The sequence below is a fragment of the Callospermophilus lateralis genome, chromosome 5 (genome assembly GCF_048772815.1).
Source record: "Callospermophilus lateralis isolate mCalLat2 chromosome 5, mCalLat2.hap1, whole genome shotgun sequence".
Classification (NCBI taxonomy): domain Eukaryota; kingdom Metazoa; phylum Chordata; class Mammalia; order Rodentia; family Sciuridae; genus Callospermophilus; species Callospermophilus lateralis.
Window position 1 is genome coordinate 114,463,728 of NC_135309.1, and position 18,722 is coordinate 114,482,449.

General features: G+C 33.2%; 1 protein-coding gene across 5 annotated transcripts in view; it reads right to left on the reverse strand.

Annotated features, from left to right (window-relative positions):
* Positions 1–6,484: 6,484 nt before the first annotated feature.
* The window catches only part of Erbin (erbb2 interacting protein), a 131,482-nt gene continuing 119,244 nt past the window's right edge, over positions 6,485–18,722 (reverse strand). The window contains exons 22-27 of one of the 5 annotated variants that reach the window (XM_076857200.2): positions 17,795–17,938; positions 14,961–15,080; positions 12,359–12,565; positions 11,359–11,451; positions 10,639–10,713; positions 6,485–9,090 (exon numbers count right to left, since the gene is read on the reverse strand). In XM_076857200.2, coding sequence (XP_076713315.2) covers positions 8,983–9,090; positions 10,639–10,713; positions 11,359–11,451; positions 12,359–12,565; positions 14,961–15,080; positions 17,795–17,938 — 747 coding nt within the window. In that variant the 3' untranslated portion in view covers positions 6,485–8,982. The remainder of the gene's footprint in view (positions 9,091–10,638; positions 10,714–11,358; positions 11,452–12,358; positions 12,566–14,960; positions 15,081–17,794; positions 17,939–18,722) is intronic. The other 4 variants (XM_076857199.2, XM_076857202.2, XM_076857201.2 and 1 more) reach the window with 4 other exon arrangements.

Consider the following 18,722-nt stretch of genomic DNA (forward strand, 5'->3'; position numbering starts at 1 on the left):
CCTCGTCTATGGATTTAATTCTTTGAATTCATGAGAAGAGAACACAGAAAGAATTTGGTGATGAGCTGCAGGGATCTGCTGAAAAACTAGAGAGCATAGCCTGCTATTAAGAAGGACAACATGTTTCTTGACTTCAGAGCCCTGCAACTTATGCAAACCTCACTTGCCAGCATAAGTGGAGAAACTTGGTTTTACTATGCTAGAAATGTAAACTGCAGAGCCCTAAACTTGACTTACTGAATCAAAAGCCCTGTGGGTGGGGCAGGTGACTGGTGTATGGTAAAGCCTGAGAATCACTGCTATATTAAGATATATAAAAGCTTTAGTTATAAAAGTAATGATACAAAAAGGAAATATAGAAAATAAACATTAATGGAGGAACCTAGATGGGTGTTCACTATGAAATTTATAACTTTTCTGTGGGGAAAAAGGTACAGATGCAAGAACAGAAAACTGAAAGAACACAAGAGCTCAGAAATGGTCCTGTGTATGCATAGGTTCTTGATTATATAATAAAATTTGCACCACAGATTAATAGGAAAAAGCAGACTTGTGTAGAGAAAACATGGAGTTGGATCCATGCCTTGTACAATATACAATGGTAAACTTGAGATGAACTAATCTAAATAATCTAGTTTGTAGTTGTCAATGGATCTTTTATTTATTTACTTAGATGCTCAGGATCAAACCCAGGGCCTCACATGCCAGGCAAGTGCTACACCACTGAGCCACAACTCCTGCCCCACCAAAGATCTAAATCTTAACAGAAAATCTATGTAGCTAACAGAAGTAAATGTGGTGAAAATCTTTGTGACTCAGGAATGGAAGACTTCCTTAATTGAAAAATAAGGAAGCATATATAACAGATTTGTTCATATACACATTAAAAAGAATGGTAAATCTTAAGGGATATCAAGTATAGATACTTGTCACTCTCTCTCTAGTGATCAGAGGAATGGTATACAAATACCAAAATGTAATAGGGACTTAGATTCCTCACTTTTGCCTAGAGATGTCTGATGGGTGGGACAAGGCCCTACTTGACCAGTCCTAAGATAAAGGACAGACCACTCTGATCACAATCACCTCTCTGGCAATCTGAAGAGCCTCCTGCTTTGCAGACTCCCATCCCTTGCCCTCATTCCCCTTTTTATAAAACCTCAGTTACTGTCAATCCCTGGAAGATAGGGCTAAGGATGTGGATCCCATTTTCCTGGTGTAACTACACTGATTAAAGTTCCTTTCATGATTTTCACCTTTACCTTTCTGTTAGGTTTTGGGACGAGTGCCTACAATTGATTTCTTGGATCTCCAGAGTATACCTGCAGCCCATTTTATTTGAGACAAGGTCTCACTAAATTGATGAGGCTGGCCTCAAATTTGCCTTAGCCTCCCAAGTCACTGTGATTACAGGTGTGTCACCATGCTCATTTAAAAATACAATGTTATATCCATCAAACATACAAAAGAGTCACATAATATTAAGTGTTTGCAAATATGTGGGAAAATGAGAATCTTCACTTCTGGCTGATGAGAGTAAACTGACTCAGATGTTCAGTAAAATGATTTAGCAGATTTGGTGGGATTAAGTACCTGTAATCTAACAATTACACCCTTAAGTAGGTATACTGAGGAACTGAGGAATTTTCACACATGCCCATAACATGACATGAAGGAGGATATTCACCACTGCATTATGTATGGCAGGGGATTGGTAGATGAAGTAGAACACTGTAGGTGTTCAGTTCTAGAAAAATGGATAAGTAAAATGCAGTGGAGTCAAACTACAAATATATATATCATTGTGCGGGGGAGGGAGAATCTATAACCCATTGCATTTATTTATCTAAATAAAACCCACACATAATACTACTTATTCTTTCTGTATTATTATACACCCATAAATTCCAATTTGGATTTTCCTGTAAGCAGTTAAAATTAACCAATATGGTTTTTTTTTTAAGGGGAAAAAACCCAATTCTCACTTGAAGAGATCATCTGTTTTATATTCATTCATATTTACTATCAATTTTGATTAAAATTATTTCTGCTCTACTCTATGTAGTTTTGGTCAATATTGTTTCTTGAATCTCCTTTTGAGATTTTTTTGTCTTGTTGCATAGGTCCCCTGGGTACTTCTTATGGGGAAGTAAACTTTAGAGTCTTTTAATTCCTGAAACAAATGCCTTCCCACTTGCATGACTTTCAAGTTCGGACATACTGCTTTGCAGTCTCCTTACATCCAAAGTTGGCAGTGAAAGTTCTGATATCTGATTCATTTGGAATTTTTTAGAACATTCTTCATATCTGAGCTAACATTTGATAAAGATACTGTATATTTACAAGTTTGGTACATGTTTGTGGTTTTTGCTTGTTACCTAATCGGTCCATTCAGTCTGAGGATCGATGTTGTGCTTCAACTGCAGGAAATTTTCTCATCCTTCCTCTTTATTCAGTTTCCACTCTCCCTTCTTCATTTGAAGGAAGATTTGTTGGAATATGAAGACTTCCCTTACACATCTCATTTCACTTAATATTTTTTGTTCCATTTTCATTACATTCCATGGGATCTAAATCTAAAGAATTTGATTTGCTCTTTAGGTGTCTCCTTCACGTTCTTTAGACCAACAATTGAATCTGACAATTCTACATTATACAGTTGAATCTAACAATTCTATTTGACACTATAAAGAAATGTCATGGTAAAGCCTACCATGAATCAGGCACTGTGTTTGATCCACAGCACCACATAAAAATATAATAAAGGTATTGTGTTCACCTGCAACTAAAAAAAAAAATAAAGAAAAGAAAGTATGTAGAGGCTGGTGATATGGCTCAATGGTAGAGCTTTTGCCTAGCATCTGAGGCCTTTGAAACAAAAACACAACCCCACTCCACACACTCTTACATAACATTTTAACAAACTGATTACCCTAGATCTCAGAAGGTATACTTTTTAATACTGATATCTTTAGACATTGATGCTTCTGTTTGGTAACCCTCATTATGGTTACTTTTCTCCAATGTTCCATCATTTTGTTGTGGTCACCTTAGTATGAGCCTGATATGTTTGTTACTTGATTACTGCAAACTATATGTACTAAGAGTGGACAAAGGAAAGAACATGCCACTTGGCTGACTATGCTCTTAATAGGGCTGCATTCATTTTTCTTTCTTACTCTAAGCATCTATGCTCATTGTTTCTCCCTTGAACCAGACTATTCTTCTACAGTTTGGTGGTTAATGACAACACTTTCTTGAACCTTTATTCTGTCCACCTTTCAGACAGCCCTGAAGCCAAATCCACCTTTAGTGGTACAACTCTTATCCCATATGCCCCACACCTTCAAAAAGTTGTAGCAGACTTCCTTCTTGTTTTCTAAAACTACTGAGAGTAAATAATACTTTTACCTATATCAACATTAAATAATAAACATTTTGTTCTTTCTAGGTTGTAGACAGAGGGGAGCTTGAAGAATGAAGAATGTTATCTTGAACAATCCATGTTGTAACAGTTAAGACTGCAAATGATTCTTCCTCTTCTTGGGAAACTGAATGTTCCTTTGAGGGATGTTGTAGTAAAGAATGATCCAAATGTGAAAGATGTTTAATATCATTTATTAAGTTCATTTAATGTTCTGGTAAGGCATTAGTTCTCAATAGCATTGAAGATGAGCTGGGTACAGTGGCACATGCCCATAATCCCAGCAACTGGAGAGGCTGAGGCATGAGGATCGCAAGTTTGAGGCCAGCCTCAGCAACTTATTGAGATCCTGTTTCAAAATAAAAAAGGGCTGTGAATGTACTTTAATGACAAAGCACCCCTGGGGGGAGGATGTCCAATCTTTAGTACTAGTAGTAATATTAGTACTACTACTACTACTACTAATACTGAAGATGATGAAACTTCAAATAATTTATCCTGAAATTTAATGCTTCCTGCTTATGCATATTTCCCCCCAGTTTTTTTTTAAGTTTTAAAAGTTTCCTGGCAAGAAGAAAAAAGAATACATGATAAAAAGATCCTTCTAATGCCATGAATTAGAGTAGTTTCATGGCTTTAAGGAAGTGAAGTTAGGAAATATATAGGCTTATTTTCATTCAAAATAAAAGCTTTGTTGTATTGGGAATGGGAATAACATCATGGCTTAGATTTCTCCCTTTACCAAGATATGAGTTTTCTCAAATTTTATCCTAAAATTAAGGACTGACTGATCAGCTAAATGGACCATATACATTAGTTCCATGGGAGATAACCACTGTGCATGGTTATATTTGAAAAAAGGAAGATCCTTTTTCCAACTCCTTTCCCAACAATCTATAGAAAGGTTCACAGGTTTGTTTTTTTGATTTTTTTTTTTTTTTTTTTTTTTTGGTACCAGGGTTTGAACTCAGGGACACTCTGCCACTGAGTCCCAGCCTCAGCCCTATTTTGTATTTTATTTAGAGACAGGGTTTCACTGAGCTGCTTAGCACCTCACTTTTGCTGAGGCTGGCTTTGAACTCATCATCCTCCTGCCTCAGCCTCCCCAGCTGCTAGGATTATAGGCATGTGCCACTGCACCTAGCCACAGATATTTTTTAATTGTTGTCTATAATAAAACCTAAGGATCAAACTCAGGACCTTGCACAAGCTAGGTAAGTGCTCTGCTAATGAGCTATATCCCCAGCCCAATACTGGACTTAAAAACATTTTTAGGTGTTTTCTCTAAAATAAGCTTCCTCAGCTTAGAATGGGAGCTTCTCTGGTGCATGAATGTTAGAACTTTACATTACTGGCGATGAAAATTCTTGATTTAAAAAATTCCTTTATGAAGAGACTGCAGCATCCTGAAAAGAAGACAGCATTCTCAAGAATTTCCCCAAACTTGAGTAACTATACTTATAAACCCCCTAGGATTATAAATTGTGTAAAGAATTCACTGCTGGAGCTGGGACTGGGGCTGTAGCTCAGTGGTAGAGTACTTGCCTTTGCATGTGTGAGGCACTGGGTACCGATCCTTAGCACCACATATAAATAAATAAATAAAGCTATTGTGTCCATCTACAACTTAAAAAAAATTTAAAAAAGAATTCGTAGCTGAAGATATAAGATTGTCAACCTTTATGAAGGCTCTAATTAGAAAGAAGGGAATACCTGGAGGCCTATATTTGGCTGCCTATCTAATACAGATGACCACTGAGCCACATCCCCAGCCCTATTTTGTATTTTATTTAGAGACAGGGTCTCACTTAGTTGCTTAGTGCCTCCATAAGTTACTGAGGCTGGAATCAGTAACTTGCAATCCTCCTGCCTCAGCCTCTGGAGACACTGAGATTACAGGCGTGCACCATTGCGCCTGGCTAGATTACTTTTATTTAAGAGGCATCTTGTTCCCTTGTTCATCATCAATTGTGTATTCATGAATGTTCTCGATAAATCAAAAATATTTTTATTTAGTCTTTTTCATGGCAAACCTATTTAATAAAGTATATTAACAAAAATGCAACAGAATAAAAAAATACCTTTCCAAAAAGATATTACTTAACATCAGTCTGTAATGGAAACAAATTTCCTATGTTAATGGCTATCTTTAGATATAAAAAAGCAATAATCTGAGATAAACTTATATTTTTCCATTCTCAGAAATTGAGCTATAAGGCTCAAAAACAGCTGTATTATCTTTCATGAGAATTCCACTAATTCTGAATTTCATAAAGTAAACCACACAACTTTAAACAGCATTACTTTATTATCTATCCTCTGTTTACCTCAGACAATCTAGATATATACAAAAATTTGGAATGTGGAATAAATGCTGATTGATAAAAATGGAAATTTTTTTAAGTACAGAAAATTAACAATTAATAGTTCTGTTTGTGTTCAAAAGAATTTTGAACATCTTGTATATATACATCTTTAAGACCAGTCTAAATAGGTCGGGAAAATATTTACAAAATAAACATTAGGAATTTTAGAATTTTATTGATTCAGATGAACTGATTTCTAAATGAATAAGCATTCATTAAATTTTTTGGTCAATAATTCTGTACTGAATATATTACTCTTATCTATATAATTTTTATTGGTATAATTTTGTGTGTGTGTGTGTGTGTGTGTGTGTGTGTGTGGTGCTGGAAATTGAAACCAGGGCCTAGTGCATGCAAGGCAAGCACTCTATCAACTGAGCTATATCCCAAGCCCCTATTGTATAACTGTTTTACTGGCTGGGGTAATATATTTTAAACACTGTTATTAAAAATAAGGAAGCTTTTTTTTTTTTTTTTTTTTTAATCTGCCATGGTGCTGGGGAGTGAACCTAGGGTCTTATGCATAGGAGGCAAGCATTTTACCACTGAGCCACACCCCTGTCCAAGAATTCTGCTACATAATACTTGTTATGAACACAGGTCTTACCTACAATTTACTCAACAGAATATGAACTCAAAATACCTTCTCCATTTCTGCAAAAGATTTCAATTATTATTGTTCTATTCAAACTGAAACTTTATTACTACTTTAACAAAAAATTCTAATGAAGAGCTTTGTCACTTAAATTTTTTCAACATTATGTAAGAAAATTTTGGCTACTAAGTGCAAAACTTTTTGTTACTTCTTTGAAAAAAGAAGTATCATGTGTTACTCCTATTGGTAACAAACTGCCCAACTCAACTTTATGTGTTGCAAGAATGTTACAAAAATTTTAAATTAACTAGAGTGGTACAAAATGCTAGTACATGTAACATCTGTTGTACTTGGAAATATTTCAATATAATATGCAGGTAATAAACTTAAACTTCTCATAAACTGAAAAACCAATTGTCATATGAGGCTTAATTCCTTTTCCAATATTGCAGTTTTATATAATTGGTTCAAGGGAAAGTAGTTTGCAATTTTGAAATTTTACCTATCTTATGCATTCCTGATTTAAAGTGGAAAGTGACTGTGTAAATCTAAAGTCAATAAAAGGAGAACATGACTATTTTACAATGCCAAAATTAGTATTTTTAAATCAACTAAGAATAAAGGGAACACCGAGACTTGTCTTAAAGAAGCCATTTGTCATTCTTTTTTTAGAGATTACAACACACATACAAGTGAATTTTATCAAAATACAGCACATTTCTTCTACTATATCCATAAAAATCAATTCCTATGTAAAGAGTACTGAAAATCAACTAAAATGAGTTAAAATTTACAAAGAGTTGTTAAAGGGTTTCAATAAAATTATTAAAACTATACAGTACAATAATCAATTGATAACATCTTGAAAGAGTGCAATATTTGAGTCACATATTTTTAAAAGTGCTGCCTATTTGACTAGAAAGAATGGAAGATGAGTTCAACTCACTTTTGCAAAAATAATGTAGGTTGGTGTTTTAGCTAGTTCTATAAGTCTTCATTAAATCAAGGTTGAAGAAAAAAGCATAATACATTAAAAATTCCCAAATTACATTTCTTCGACATTAAAAATGACTGCAAGAAACCGAATATTGCTTAATAAAAGGTTTGAGACTAGCCTCAACGAAAAACAGTTATTGGTCTTCTATGGCACTTTTTTCTGGTCCAAATAACCATGCATTAATTCTTACCATTGCATGTTATTCAAATTTTATTTGATTACATAGAACAAAACAAAAAATTAATGGTTTCAATAAACAAAAATTAATAAACCTCTATGATCAAATACGTGTTACAGTAACTAGGAACGAAGGCAGTTGGTGGTAAAACACTATTACACTGATGCACTTAGAAACCCTTTAAAGACTCTGAAGCGTTGAGTTCACATTTAATGTTACCTGTAGGAACAGCCCTTTATTTGAACACCTTTACACACTGGTAGGCCTCAAGGACCCATCCCTTTGCTCTACAACTCTCCACAGCAATTCTCTATCACTGTGCCAGTTTCACAAACTTGCTTTGGTTTCCTAGCTCCATGCGTACTCCATGTTTCCTTTTACTTTACCAAGGCAATGCAAGGCCAAACAAAAATCAAGAGGCTTTCCTAAACTGTCTTATATTTTGTAGTGTTACAGGCAACACAATTTTAAAACTGGCCATTTTAGTTTCATTTGCTGCTTAAAATAACAATTATAAATTAGATTAAAATGGAGTACTAATTATAAAACAGACTGCAAGTACCACCATTTGCAAAAAAATAAAATGGGATTTCCATAGCACAGAAAATGCATGGACATGCATCTATAGTAGAGTTAAAAATTTCCTGTGACTAAAAAATTAAAAATTCAATCACCAGTAGCAAATGTATAGTTAATGGCTATGACAAGAACAGATCTTGTAGAGCTCATAAAATGCAATTATTGTCTTTTTACTTCTTTAAAAAGACATTACATATTTTATTGCATTATTCTATTAATAAAAACACATTAACAGAGTTTTTTTTTTTTTTCATTCTTTGCTTCCAGATTTTTATATGAAATAACTGTTTTAATCTGGCCTTGGAAAGTGAACCCATCAGCACCACCTTCACCTACTCATTCTTCAACTCAATATGCACATAGCAAAAGCCAACACTTCAAATCTCTTGCCCACATCAAAAAAAGTAGTTTCAGCAGAAAAACATTAATACCAGTTGAATAAAAATAAGGGCATAAAAGCTGAGATAGATAGCTCTGCCATCTGTCTCTGGGCTACAATCAAGGCTAACTATTGCCTTGTACACAGTTCAGTCATGGGTATGAAATCCAAAAATAAACCTACAATCTATACAAAAACAACATAAGCTTGTTTCTGTAGCCTGACTGCTATGTTTAAAAACCTAACAACAAATTTTATATGGTATGAATTCAACAGTCTCCTTTATATTCTGTACAGTGGTTCTTTCCCTCTAACCACAAGCTCCATTATTTCATTAATGTACAAATTTGAACATAATTGAGTTCTTCTTTATATATAAAAATAGTCAAAATATTAATCTCCCCTGCAAGTATCTTCCAATAAATCTTGTCATCCTTCCCCCCATTTTGTTTTATCCACAGTGCTTATGAGGAAACTTCTCGTACAATGATGAGTTCTACTGTATTCTGGAAAGTTTTTAGCAAGGACACTGCTTGTCCATGTTCAATATTGATAAAACTGTAGCCATTAGCCTACAAAGAACAAAGAGAAAAAAAATTCTTTTAGGAAAAACTTTTCATAGTAATGTATTTGTATTTTTGAACTTGTATTTCTTCCAAGTATTTTGTAAACCTGGCAGAAAAAAAAGAATCACTTTGGCAATTTAAAACAACATATAGACTAATGGGACTGCCCCACGGGTATGGGAAATAAATTTCTGAAGATGGTGCCCAGAAACCTATATTTTGTTCAAGTTTTCAGACAATTCTGATTTAACAACCTAGTATCAGGAACCACTTATCTATGACAGTGTCAGATAGGATGTTGTGTATGTGCTGATATGCACTTGAGGAGACCAAACTCCAAGGGTAGCAGAGGACAAAGTCTATTCTTCCCATTGCCTTAGATCAGACAAAGACCACTACACTTTATAATGAAGTCTAACACTTAATTCGATACCAGATACTCAGAAGGACTTAATAAGAGTGAAATTCTGATTCTCATAGCAACACTCAAAGAATCTTATTCTAGAGAATAGAAAATCCAGACATGGATAGAAAAAGTAACTTCTGTAGTCACAAACTAAAACCACAGGGCTGGGGATGTATATAGATCAGAGAGAGGCAAGGCTCTGGGTTCAATCTCCACTAATGAAGAAATTCTGAAACCACAGATTCCCCAAATGATTTGGAAAAATAAATGTCTGTGTGTGTGTGTGTGTGTGTGTGTGTGTGTGGAGGGGGGCGGGGAGAGGGAGAGAGAGAGAGAGAGACAGAAAGAATGAATACTAAAGATAATGTGGCAATATATTAGCAACTAGTGACCTAATAAAGTATATACAGATGTTTGTTACACCATTTTTGCAGATTTTCTCTAGGCCTGAAATGATGTAAAAATTAATTTAAAAATATTTTTTGATTATTATTTTTTTTTAAGTGTTGGGGTCAGGATTCAAACTCAAGCAGTCTGGGTCCAATCTATACTTTCAGCTACTCAACTCTAAGATCTCTGTTATCATTTTTTGCTTTGAGAGTTATTTCTCATTGTCACCTGAACTGACAACAGTGAAGGCAGAGAGAGGAAGGAGAGTTGTACTGTCTCTGAGGTTTGTTTTCCTCATAGAGTGCACTATACTTGTGTTTAGGTAAAATAAGTTGCTGAAGAAATAGAGAAAAGGAGGGACATGGGAAAATAAAATGGTTTCTCAAATTTTCCTCTTCATTTTGATATGATGAACAGCTTACTTCCAAGAAGTGGTATTTTGGGGGGCTGGGGTTGTGTCTTAATGGTAGCATTCTTACCTAGCGTGTGTGAGGCACGGGTTCGATTCTCAGCACCACATATAAATAAATGAATAAAATAAATGTCTATCAACGTCTAAAAAAATATTTTTTTTTTTAAAAAGAAGTGGTACTCTGATAAACAAAATTTGTAAAAATTAACATGCTGGAACTTAAAATACTATGATATAGCAAACAGATAAGCATGATTTTCAAGGTATAAAGTGGAAATATTTTAAATTATGAAAACATTTGAGTATGTTGTAAAATGAAAGAAAGAAGAAAGTTTATCTTTATTACCTGAATTATTTTATCACCTGGTTGCAGTAATTTTGATGCTGGTCCTTCAGGCTGTACCCTTGTTACAAATATACCCTTTAGTAGCAACAACAAAAAAGATAATTATTTTAACTAAAAACCATATGCATAAATAACAAAGTAACAAGAAATAATTCTTTTTTCACACTATGCACATATTTGAATCATGATATAAGTTTTTGCTCTGATTTCTCTGAGTAGTACTATGAAAACCACAAGTTATTATTGCCTCTAGTAATTCTGTTAATGTTATGAAATTACTTCCACAGATTTGTGAAAAATTAAAAATCACCTGACAATATCAAGAATATTCAAAATTTTTGGCTTTTATCTTCAAAAATTAATTTGAACTGAACAAATTACACAACAGCTGAGCATGGTGATACACAGCTATAATCCCAGCTCCTTGGGAAGCTAAGACAAGAGGATCATAGATTCAAGGTCAACCTGGGCAACTCAGTGAGACCCTGTATCCAAATTTTTTAAAAAGTAGCTCAGTGGTACATATTCCCGGCATTCCATCCCCAGTACCACAAAGACAAAAACCAAACATAAAAATCAAAACAGAAAGTTAAACAATCTGAAAAAAGTATAATACAAGAGTTATCTATCTAGATTTGCATAAACATCAATTAGATTTACATATAAGAGGTACTGCAATAAAAGAAATGCTATGGGTGTTCAAGGCTATATAAAACTTACATCATCATCAGGTCTGAATGGGTTTCCTCTACCCCCAACACCTCCTGATATGCTAAATCCAAGTTCTGGATCCTTTTCAACCCTCACACGCATCTGATTTAATATGAAAATAAAACATTACTAATTCTGAAAAATTCACAACTTAACAACACCACATTTAAATATTCGTAAATTAAGTTGGAGCAAAAAAATATATAAGAATTCATCAAAAATAAATATTTTGGCAGATGAAGTGAAACTAAAACATAGACCATTATGTTAATGAGTTAGTGAGTTATTAAAGGCACAGTGGGATTATAAAGCATAGCTCCTAATTTTACTGTTTACAAAAAGTGGAATTAATTAATTTTAATGATACAGTGCATAAAAACAGAACATGTATATTATCAGTTTTCACTTGTGAAATTATACAGTACAGTATCTCCGCCTAATGCATTATATCATAAGATACCTAAAAGAACCATTGATGATTTTAGGTTATTAACTTTTCATTTCCTGAATTTGTTTATATGCTCCAAAGGAGTGGCATTTTAAAAATCTTATTAATTGACAATAGCTTTTATAACCTAGTTGTTAAAAAAAAAAGCAAAAATTAGATTTTTGATATAGAACACTCCCTTTTGCCAGAGATTCAACCAAAATAAAGCATCTGATCTACATCTAAGTTTTTAATATTATTGATCATCTTATCAATAAGCTACCAAGGCATGAATATATGGTCCATAACTTTTCTAAGATTAAAAACACTCAAAGTAGTATCGAGATATGGTCAAATGAAGACTGTCACAGAACAACATGCCATTTCAGTTTAATGTTCTACTATTTATATTCCTGGAAAAGGTCTAACTATTGGAGTACCATCAACCAGTTTTGAAAACTCAAATTTTAAGCAAAATGGTAAAAACTGTTATATGAATTTACTGCTAATAATTAAAAAATAATCTCTAAGAATATGTGAAAAGCTTAGTCTCATATTTCAAACAGTCTTGATTATTCTTACCTCTTGTTTTGCCAGTTCATGGCCTTGTCTAGGAGAACAATGGGGTTGTATATATGGAGGCTGGTGGGCCACTTTCAGCATCAAGTAATCAATTAGTTGTTCTCTAGAGGGATGCCTTGCCACAGATGCCTGAGGGGGGTGATGTATTTGACTATAATTTGCCTGAGGCCTGAGAGGCTGGCCCATCTGTCCATTACTCAAAGGCATCTAAGAAAAACATGAAGTATCTTAAAATGACCAATAATAATGTCTTGAACAAATATTTGGATTTTTTTTTTCATGGAGCATTATAAAAGGACTAGAATTTTAACATTCTAAATCACACAATTCCATTTCATTTACTATTTCCATCAATTTTAAACCTTAAAAGAAAAAAGCTATTAATGTCTTAGTTCTAAATTTGCTTGAGTGCTTCCTGATAGTGAATTACTCTTTTAAGCTTTGAAATTAAAGTATCATACCTATGTATTAAATTATTTGTTTTTTTGTTAGATATAAATATATCTCCTTCCTATAGTAACCCAACGCTAGGTAAATAGTTTACTGAAATTTTAAAATTTAAGTAAGTCTATTTGAAAGCTATTCATTTCCCATACTAAAACAGAGCACACATAAAAAAGGTGCATTTGCTGATGTTTTTCTTCTGGAAAAAAAGTAACCAATTCTGGGTTATAATTTTTTCCTAATTTACTGTATTTTTCTACCTTTACTCCTTTTCTTCCAGGATTAACTAATTATAGGTATCCACATGGTAGAAAATTGATTTATTCCATTCACGTGTAGAAAACTGACTTATTCCTTTCATACACAGTGTGTGTATATGTATGAAGGTGGCAATTTTATAACTCTTAATAGACTAACCCAAAAATTAAACATTGATATTCAACTTTGATTTTCATAAGCTAAACAAAAAAGTTGAGATTAGCTGTTTGCTATTAAAGGACTCCATTTTTTAGAGGCTAAACCTGAATTTTGGACTTAAAATTACCTTTGTGAAAATGTCACTTAAGCTAGCTTATTCTGTTAGTGTGAGGAATCTAGCTGGAAAATAAGCTGTTACATTCTTATGTTTGCATAAAAAAAATTGTGTAGAAAAAGAGTAAATGTTTAAGCTACTCAATCACTTAAAACTTCCTTGTTGGTTAATAGAAAGGTAACCTTGTCCACAAGGAAATAACCAGAAATTTTTGTGGGAGATAGTCATGCCCCATTTCCCTAAAATTATCCAAAAGCTGAAAGGTTTGGAGAACAGTTTAGCACGAGGTTTAAGTACTTCACATTATTCTGATTATGAACTTGTTTTTGATGAAGAAATTATACTTAAAAAGAATACTTTTTTTCCACTATTATACTCCATTTTATTTGAGTACTTAATTAATTCTGAAGTCTAGTAAAATGCTGGTTTTAATGACAGGGCACAGGATGATGTTACTCTGTGGCAAATCTTACACTGGTGAGGAGTCCAAAAGGAAAAAGAGATGTTATATTATTCCTGGTCTTTTTTTTTATTTTTTTTGGTTGTTTATTACTTGATCACTACAGATTTAAAGCAACTAAGCTGACCAGGAATAATTAACTGGTTGTGCTATGGCTTTATTTGTACAATTCTGTGGATAGCTCTTGCTTTTCTCTATATTTATGCATGCCATTTTATTCCTATGTGCTTTTCTTGGGGGGTGGGGTGCGCTATGGTTTGAACCCAGAGTCTCATACATGCTAGGCAAGCACTCTACCAGTGAGCTAGAACCGCTACTCCTGAACTACTCTTAAAGACTCCCTGACAACTAGATACTTGGTCTTGTTTACATTAATGTTAAATATACACAAAAAATGTATCATGGCCCAGGAGATTTAAAGAGCAGAAAACAAATCAGTAACCTAAACCATAAAGTATATATTCAAAAAACAAAACAAAAACCCCTGAAAGATATCACTCAATTAAAAGAAAATGGGATTAAAAAATATATGAACTTAATATTAGATAGCTGGGTTCCTCTCTCAAAAGTAACATAAAAGTTTTCTATAATAATGCTTCATAATTATGTCTTATTATATTAGAGGCAAGTTTAAAAAATGAGAAAGAACAGCTGAGAGAGAAATGGAAAAGAATTATCATTTGGCAAAATAATCTCTCTAAATGAGTGGCACTTTTTTTTGCTATAGAAATACTAAGAATACAACCATCATCTCTATATACAAGTCTTTCAAGGTCATTTATAATTACATTTGAAGAATTTTAAAATGTTTTAGTAACAGTTACTAAGATCCTAAAACGAAGAATTTAAGACAAGTTCATGTTCCACTCTCCAAATAGGTTTATTATCAGGAATGCCAAAAATCCTCGATTAAAAAGTTAAAATGCATACTATAAAAATCAAATTGCAACAATAAAGTGATGGAAAAATCATGGAATAAACAGAAATAGCAGATAGTCAAGCCCTATCTTGTATTTATAAATTATTTTAAATTAATACTTACTAGTTTAGGTGGGAAAGCCCTTATGAAAGTATTTTCAGTTATATATGTATGAGATTTCTAGTTCAAAAGCTGCAAAACACAGTAAGCTCACAGATTCTACTTCATTTATTTCCTAAGCACCTACTTTCATCAAGCTGTCTGGAAGAACATCTTTGTGACTAAGTGTAGCTGATGAGTAGTTCTGCAGTCCTGAAATGAATGTGTCATCCTGGCAAGGATCTCCTGGATTGGATGTCTGGGGAAGCTTCAAATGAGGGGGAAATAAAAAGCAAACAAATAATAACCTTTAAGATGTAAAACCAAAATGATGATGACACTTGATAACAGGAAAAAATACTGCTAGAGAACAGAAAGATGAAGAGCCAAATCAAATATCACAATCATCACTGCCATCAATTAGTACCTTCAGCTTCTTCCAAAGGCACATGGCAAGATGTTTGTTCCTATTATGTATGAAAATATTGTATGATATATATTGGTAATCTTTCTTTAGAAGACATACATGTGAAAGACAAATTCTATATGATCTTTTTCCTTTTAGTTTTATTTACAGTAATACCTAGCTTTTAACCATCTGAGCTACCTATCCATCCATCCATCCATCAAGTGATTGATTGGTAGTACTGGGAATGGAACCTAGGGATACGCTACCACTAAGTTACATCCCCAGTCCTTTTAATTTTATCTATTAAAAATTTATTTTTTGTAGTTATAAAAAAATTTATATGGGTGGCATGCCTTTATTTGTTTATTTTCATGTGGTGCTAAGGATGGAATCCAGTGCCTCACACATGCTAGGCAAGTACTTTGCCGCTAAGCCACAGCCTCAGCCTCTATTTTTTTATTTTTTTAAATATTTTTTAGTTGTTAATGGACCTTTTTTAAAAAAATTTATATGCAGTGCTGAGAATCAAACTCAGTGCATCCCAGATGTTAGGAAAGCACTCTACCACTGAGCCACATCCCCAGCACCCCTTTTTATTATTTTGTTATTATTTTATTTTGAGACAGGATCTCACTAAATTGCCCAGGCTAGCCTCAAACTTATAATCCTCCTGCCTCAGACTCCCAAGTCACTGGGATTACAGGCATGCACCACCAAATGCAGTTAAATTCAGTTATCAATGAAAGTAGTCTCAATTTTATGAGCAACCAAAATATACTGAGCACTAAAGAAATGGTAAAAAAAAAATAGCTATTGTTCTTTTAACAGCACAGAACCACAGAGAATTTTTTCCCTAAATTATCATAATAAGCAGAATCAATAAACTTAGTCTGATAAAACCTGATTATCTTAATACTGCCACATATTCATGGCAATATTTTAAAAGTACTGATTTTGAGAAATGCTTTAAAAATTAATCAACTAGTTCTTATCTTCATATGCCAAAATAATGTTCATATTATAGTTTACCTGAGATAATTTTTAGAGAAAACTAGACTAAAATGACAATATCCTGAATATTTCTTATTATAAACATGTTGAAAAACAAGACATCTATATTTAAATTAATTCTAAACACAAGATACATTTTAGAAAACAAAAAAGATTGTGATAAACCACACTATTGTTAATTTCAAAATAGTATATTCCTAGCAACATAGAAATGTAAACTAACTATATTATACTGAAAAATAATCTGAAATCTGCTTCATTATGATTTACTACAGAAAACATAAAATTAAGACTAAAATTTAGTCTTAAAACTATATCTGCCACAAATCTATCACATGCAGTTAGTTGCTAGTTCAAACCATGGCTTAGCATTTGTGGATGTGGTCTGATCTAATTTTGTGTACTTACACAGTACATACTTCATTTTCCTTCTCCCTTCTTGTGACGTTCTTTTATAATATATAATAAACAATTTAGCTAAAAGCGTAAAGTTTAAACTAAAGTCTGAATGTATTATGCTTATCTACTCTTTATAATGACAAGCATATCATGAATGAAAAAGTAAATTCAAAAGATTTGAAGGTTCTAAAAATAAGAAAAATAAGCACAAAATGTTATTGTGAAAGAATGTGAAAAGAATAATGTTTCAGATGACTATGAATAGCAAAGTATACCCCTGAGTTAATGAAAGTCAGTGTTTTTTACCATCTGGACTCTGTTGGAATAAGATCTCAACAGTGATCACTCTTCTCTCACCCTTTCAAATTAGGAAATTTCAAAAAGACTGCTAGTATCTTAATAGTATTGAAATCAAATGATGGCAGATGACAGAGGACAGGATAAGACTAGGTCAAGTGTAGCTATAGCAAAATGAGTCCAGGAAACTGCTCCTACTCTAGAACACGATAAAGCAAAGTCACAGATATGTTTAAGTGGGGAGGGTATACACAGGGAACGCTCAAGAAAAAGTGAAAAACACGGAAGTAAGCAGGGTTAACATGAAAACAAAACTATGGGAATAGGCTAAGTAAGTGAAGAAAAACTTTTCTGGATAGAAGGAAACATTTATTCAGAGGCCCCACTTAATACTGAGTCATGAGAGTTGTCTTGTCCTTCTCTTTCTCTTCCATTTTTATGTCTTATACCTAACTTTGATAATAAACTTTCTTTTTCACTACTAAGGACTACAATGGGTGATAAAGGATTTGGATTTTGCCTTTTCAATGGAACTTATATATTCTCCAGCTTCACATTTAATCATTTTATGAGTTAACTTTGTGCACATACTTAGTAGTCAATTCTTAATTATAGGAGTTAAAATTATTCCTTTTATAAAAACAATCAAGAGCAGACTACATCATCAGTACATAACCAAAACTACTGAAGAGATAAAGACCAAAACAACTTTGGAAAGTTTTAGAACCAAGCCATGGAAGAACTCAGAGGATATCAAGACTTCTAACCCACATTAAGCTTTTTACTTTCCTAGAAACATTAAAACATTTAAAACTTTTTATTTCTCTTCTACGTGCTACAAGTACTGGTCTACTGTAGGTACTCACTCGAAAAATGTGCCCACCAGAACCTCTTCCGTCTGCAATACTCAAGGCAAGACTGCCTTGGCTGCCATGCAGATCCCTAGAGCTGCCATAGTGAGAACTGCTTACAGCAGTAAAATTGGAATTAAAGGACCTTGACAGCATGCTCTGAATAAAGAGGGGATAGATTTAACAGATATTAGTACAGCATGCAAAATCCACAAGACATGTTATGTACATAGATTTATTTACAAGTATCCCCACTTGATACCACAAAGAAATATCATGCAACACTGATTTTTTTCAGAGGCACTAAAAGAAATGGGGACTATTTACCACACATTTACATGACACCATACACACATAAAAGTAAATTACATGTAAATACAACCATTCATATTTTAAGCACTAAGGAAGAAAACAAACATATGGCTGCTTTTATTTAATAAAAGCTATTATTTCCTTTACTCCTGACATATTATATATTTCAGAAAATAGAAGCTGATGACATACCCAGATGTATATGTATCTATATGGTCATTTCAGAAAATAGAAGCTGATGACATACCCAGATATATGTGTATTTATACAGTCATTCATTAAATTAATTTCTCTATATAAGATTAATTTTATCAACATCCAATAATTTTAAGTCAAATACAGTCAATGGACTGCATTTTACAGTCCATTTCATTCTACAGAAATAATACAGGATTCCAGAAAGAAACAGATGAATTAAATTACCACATATATCTTTTTAGTTATTTTGTGGATTCTAAAATAACGCTAGGAAAAAAACTAAATTTAATAGCCCAGACATGCATTTTCCCAAACCATTTTACCAAGGATAGAGATTTAGGAAGGCATTTTAGAGGTTCTATGAACATGTGATTAGAATGTGAACTGCAAACTTCAAAGCATTGATTCAAAGTGTTGGAGGGTGAGAGAGGAC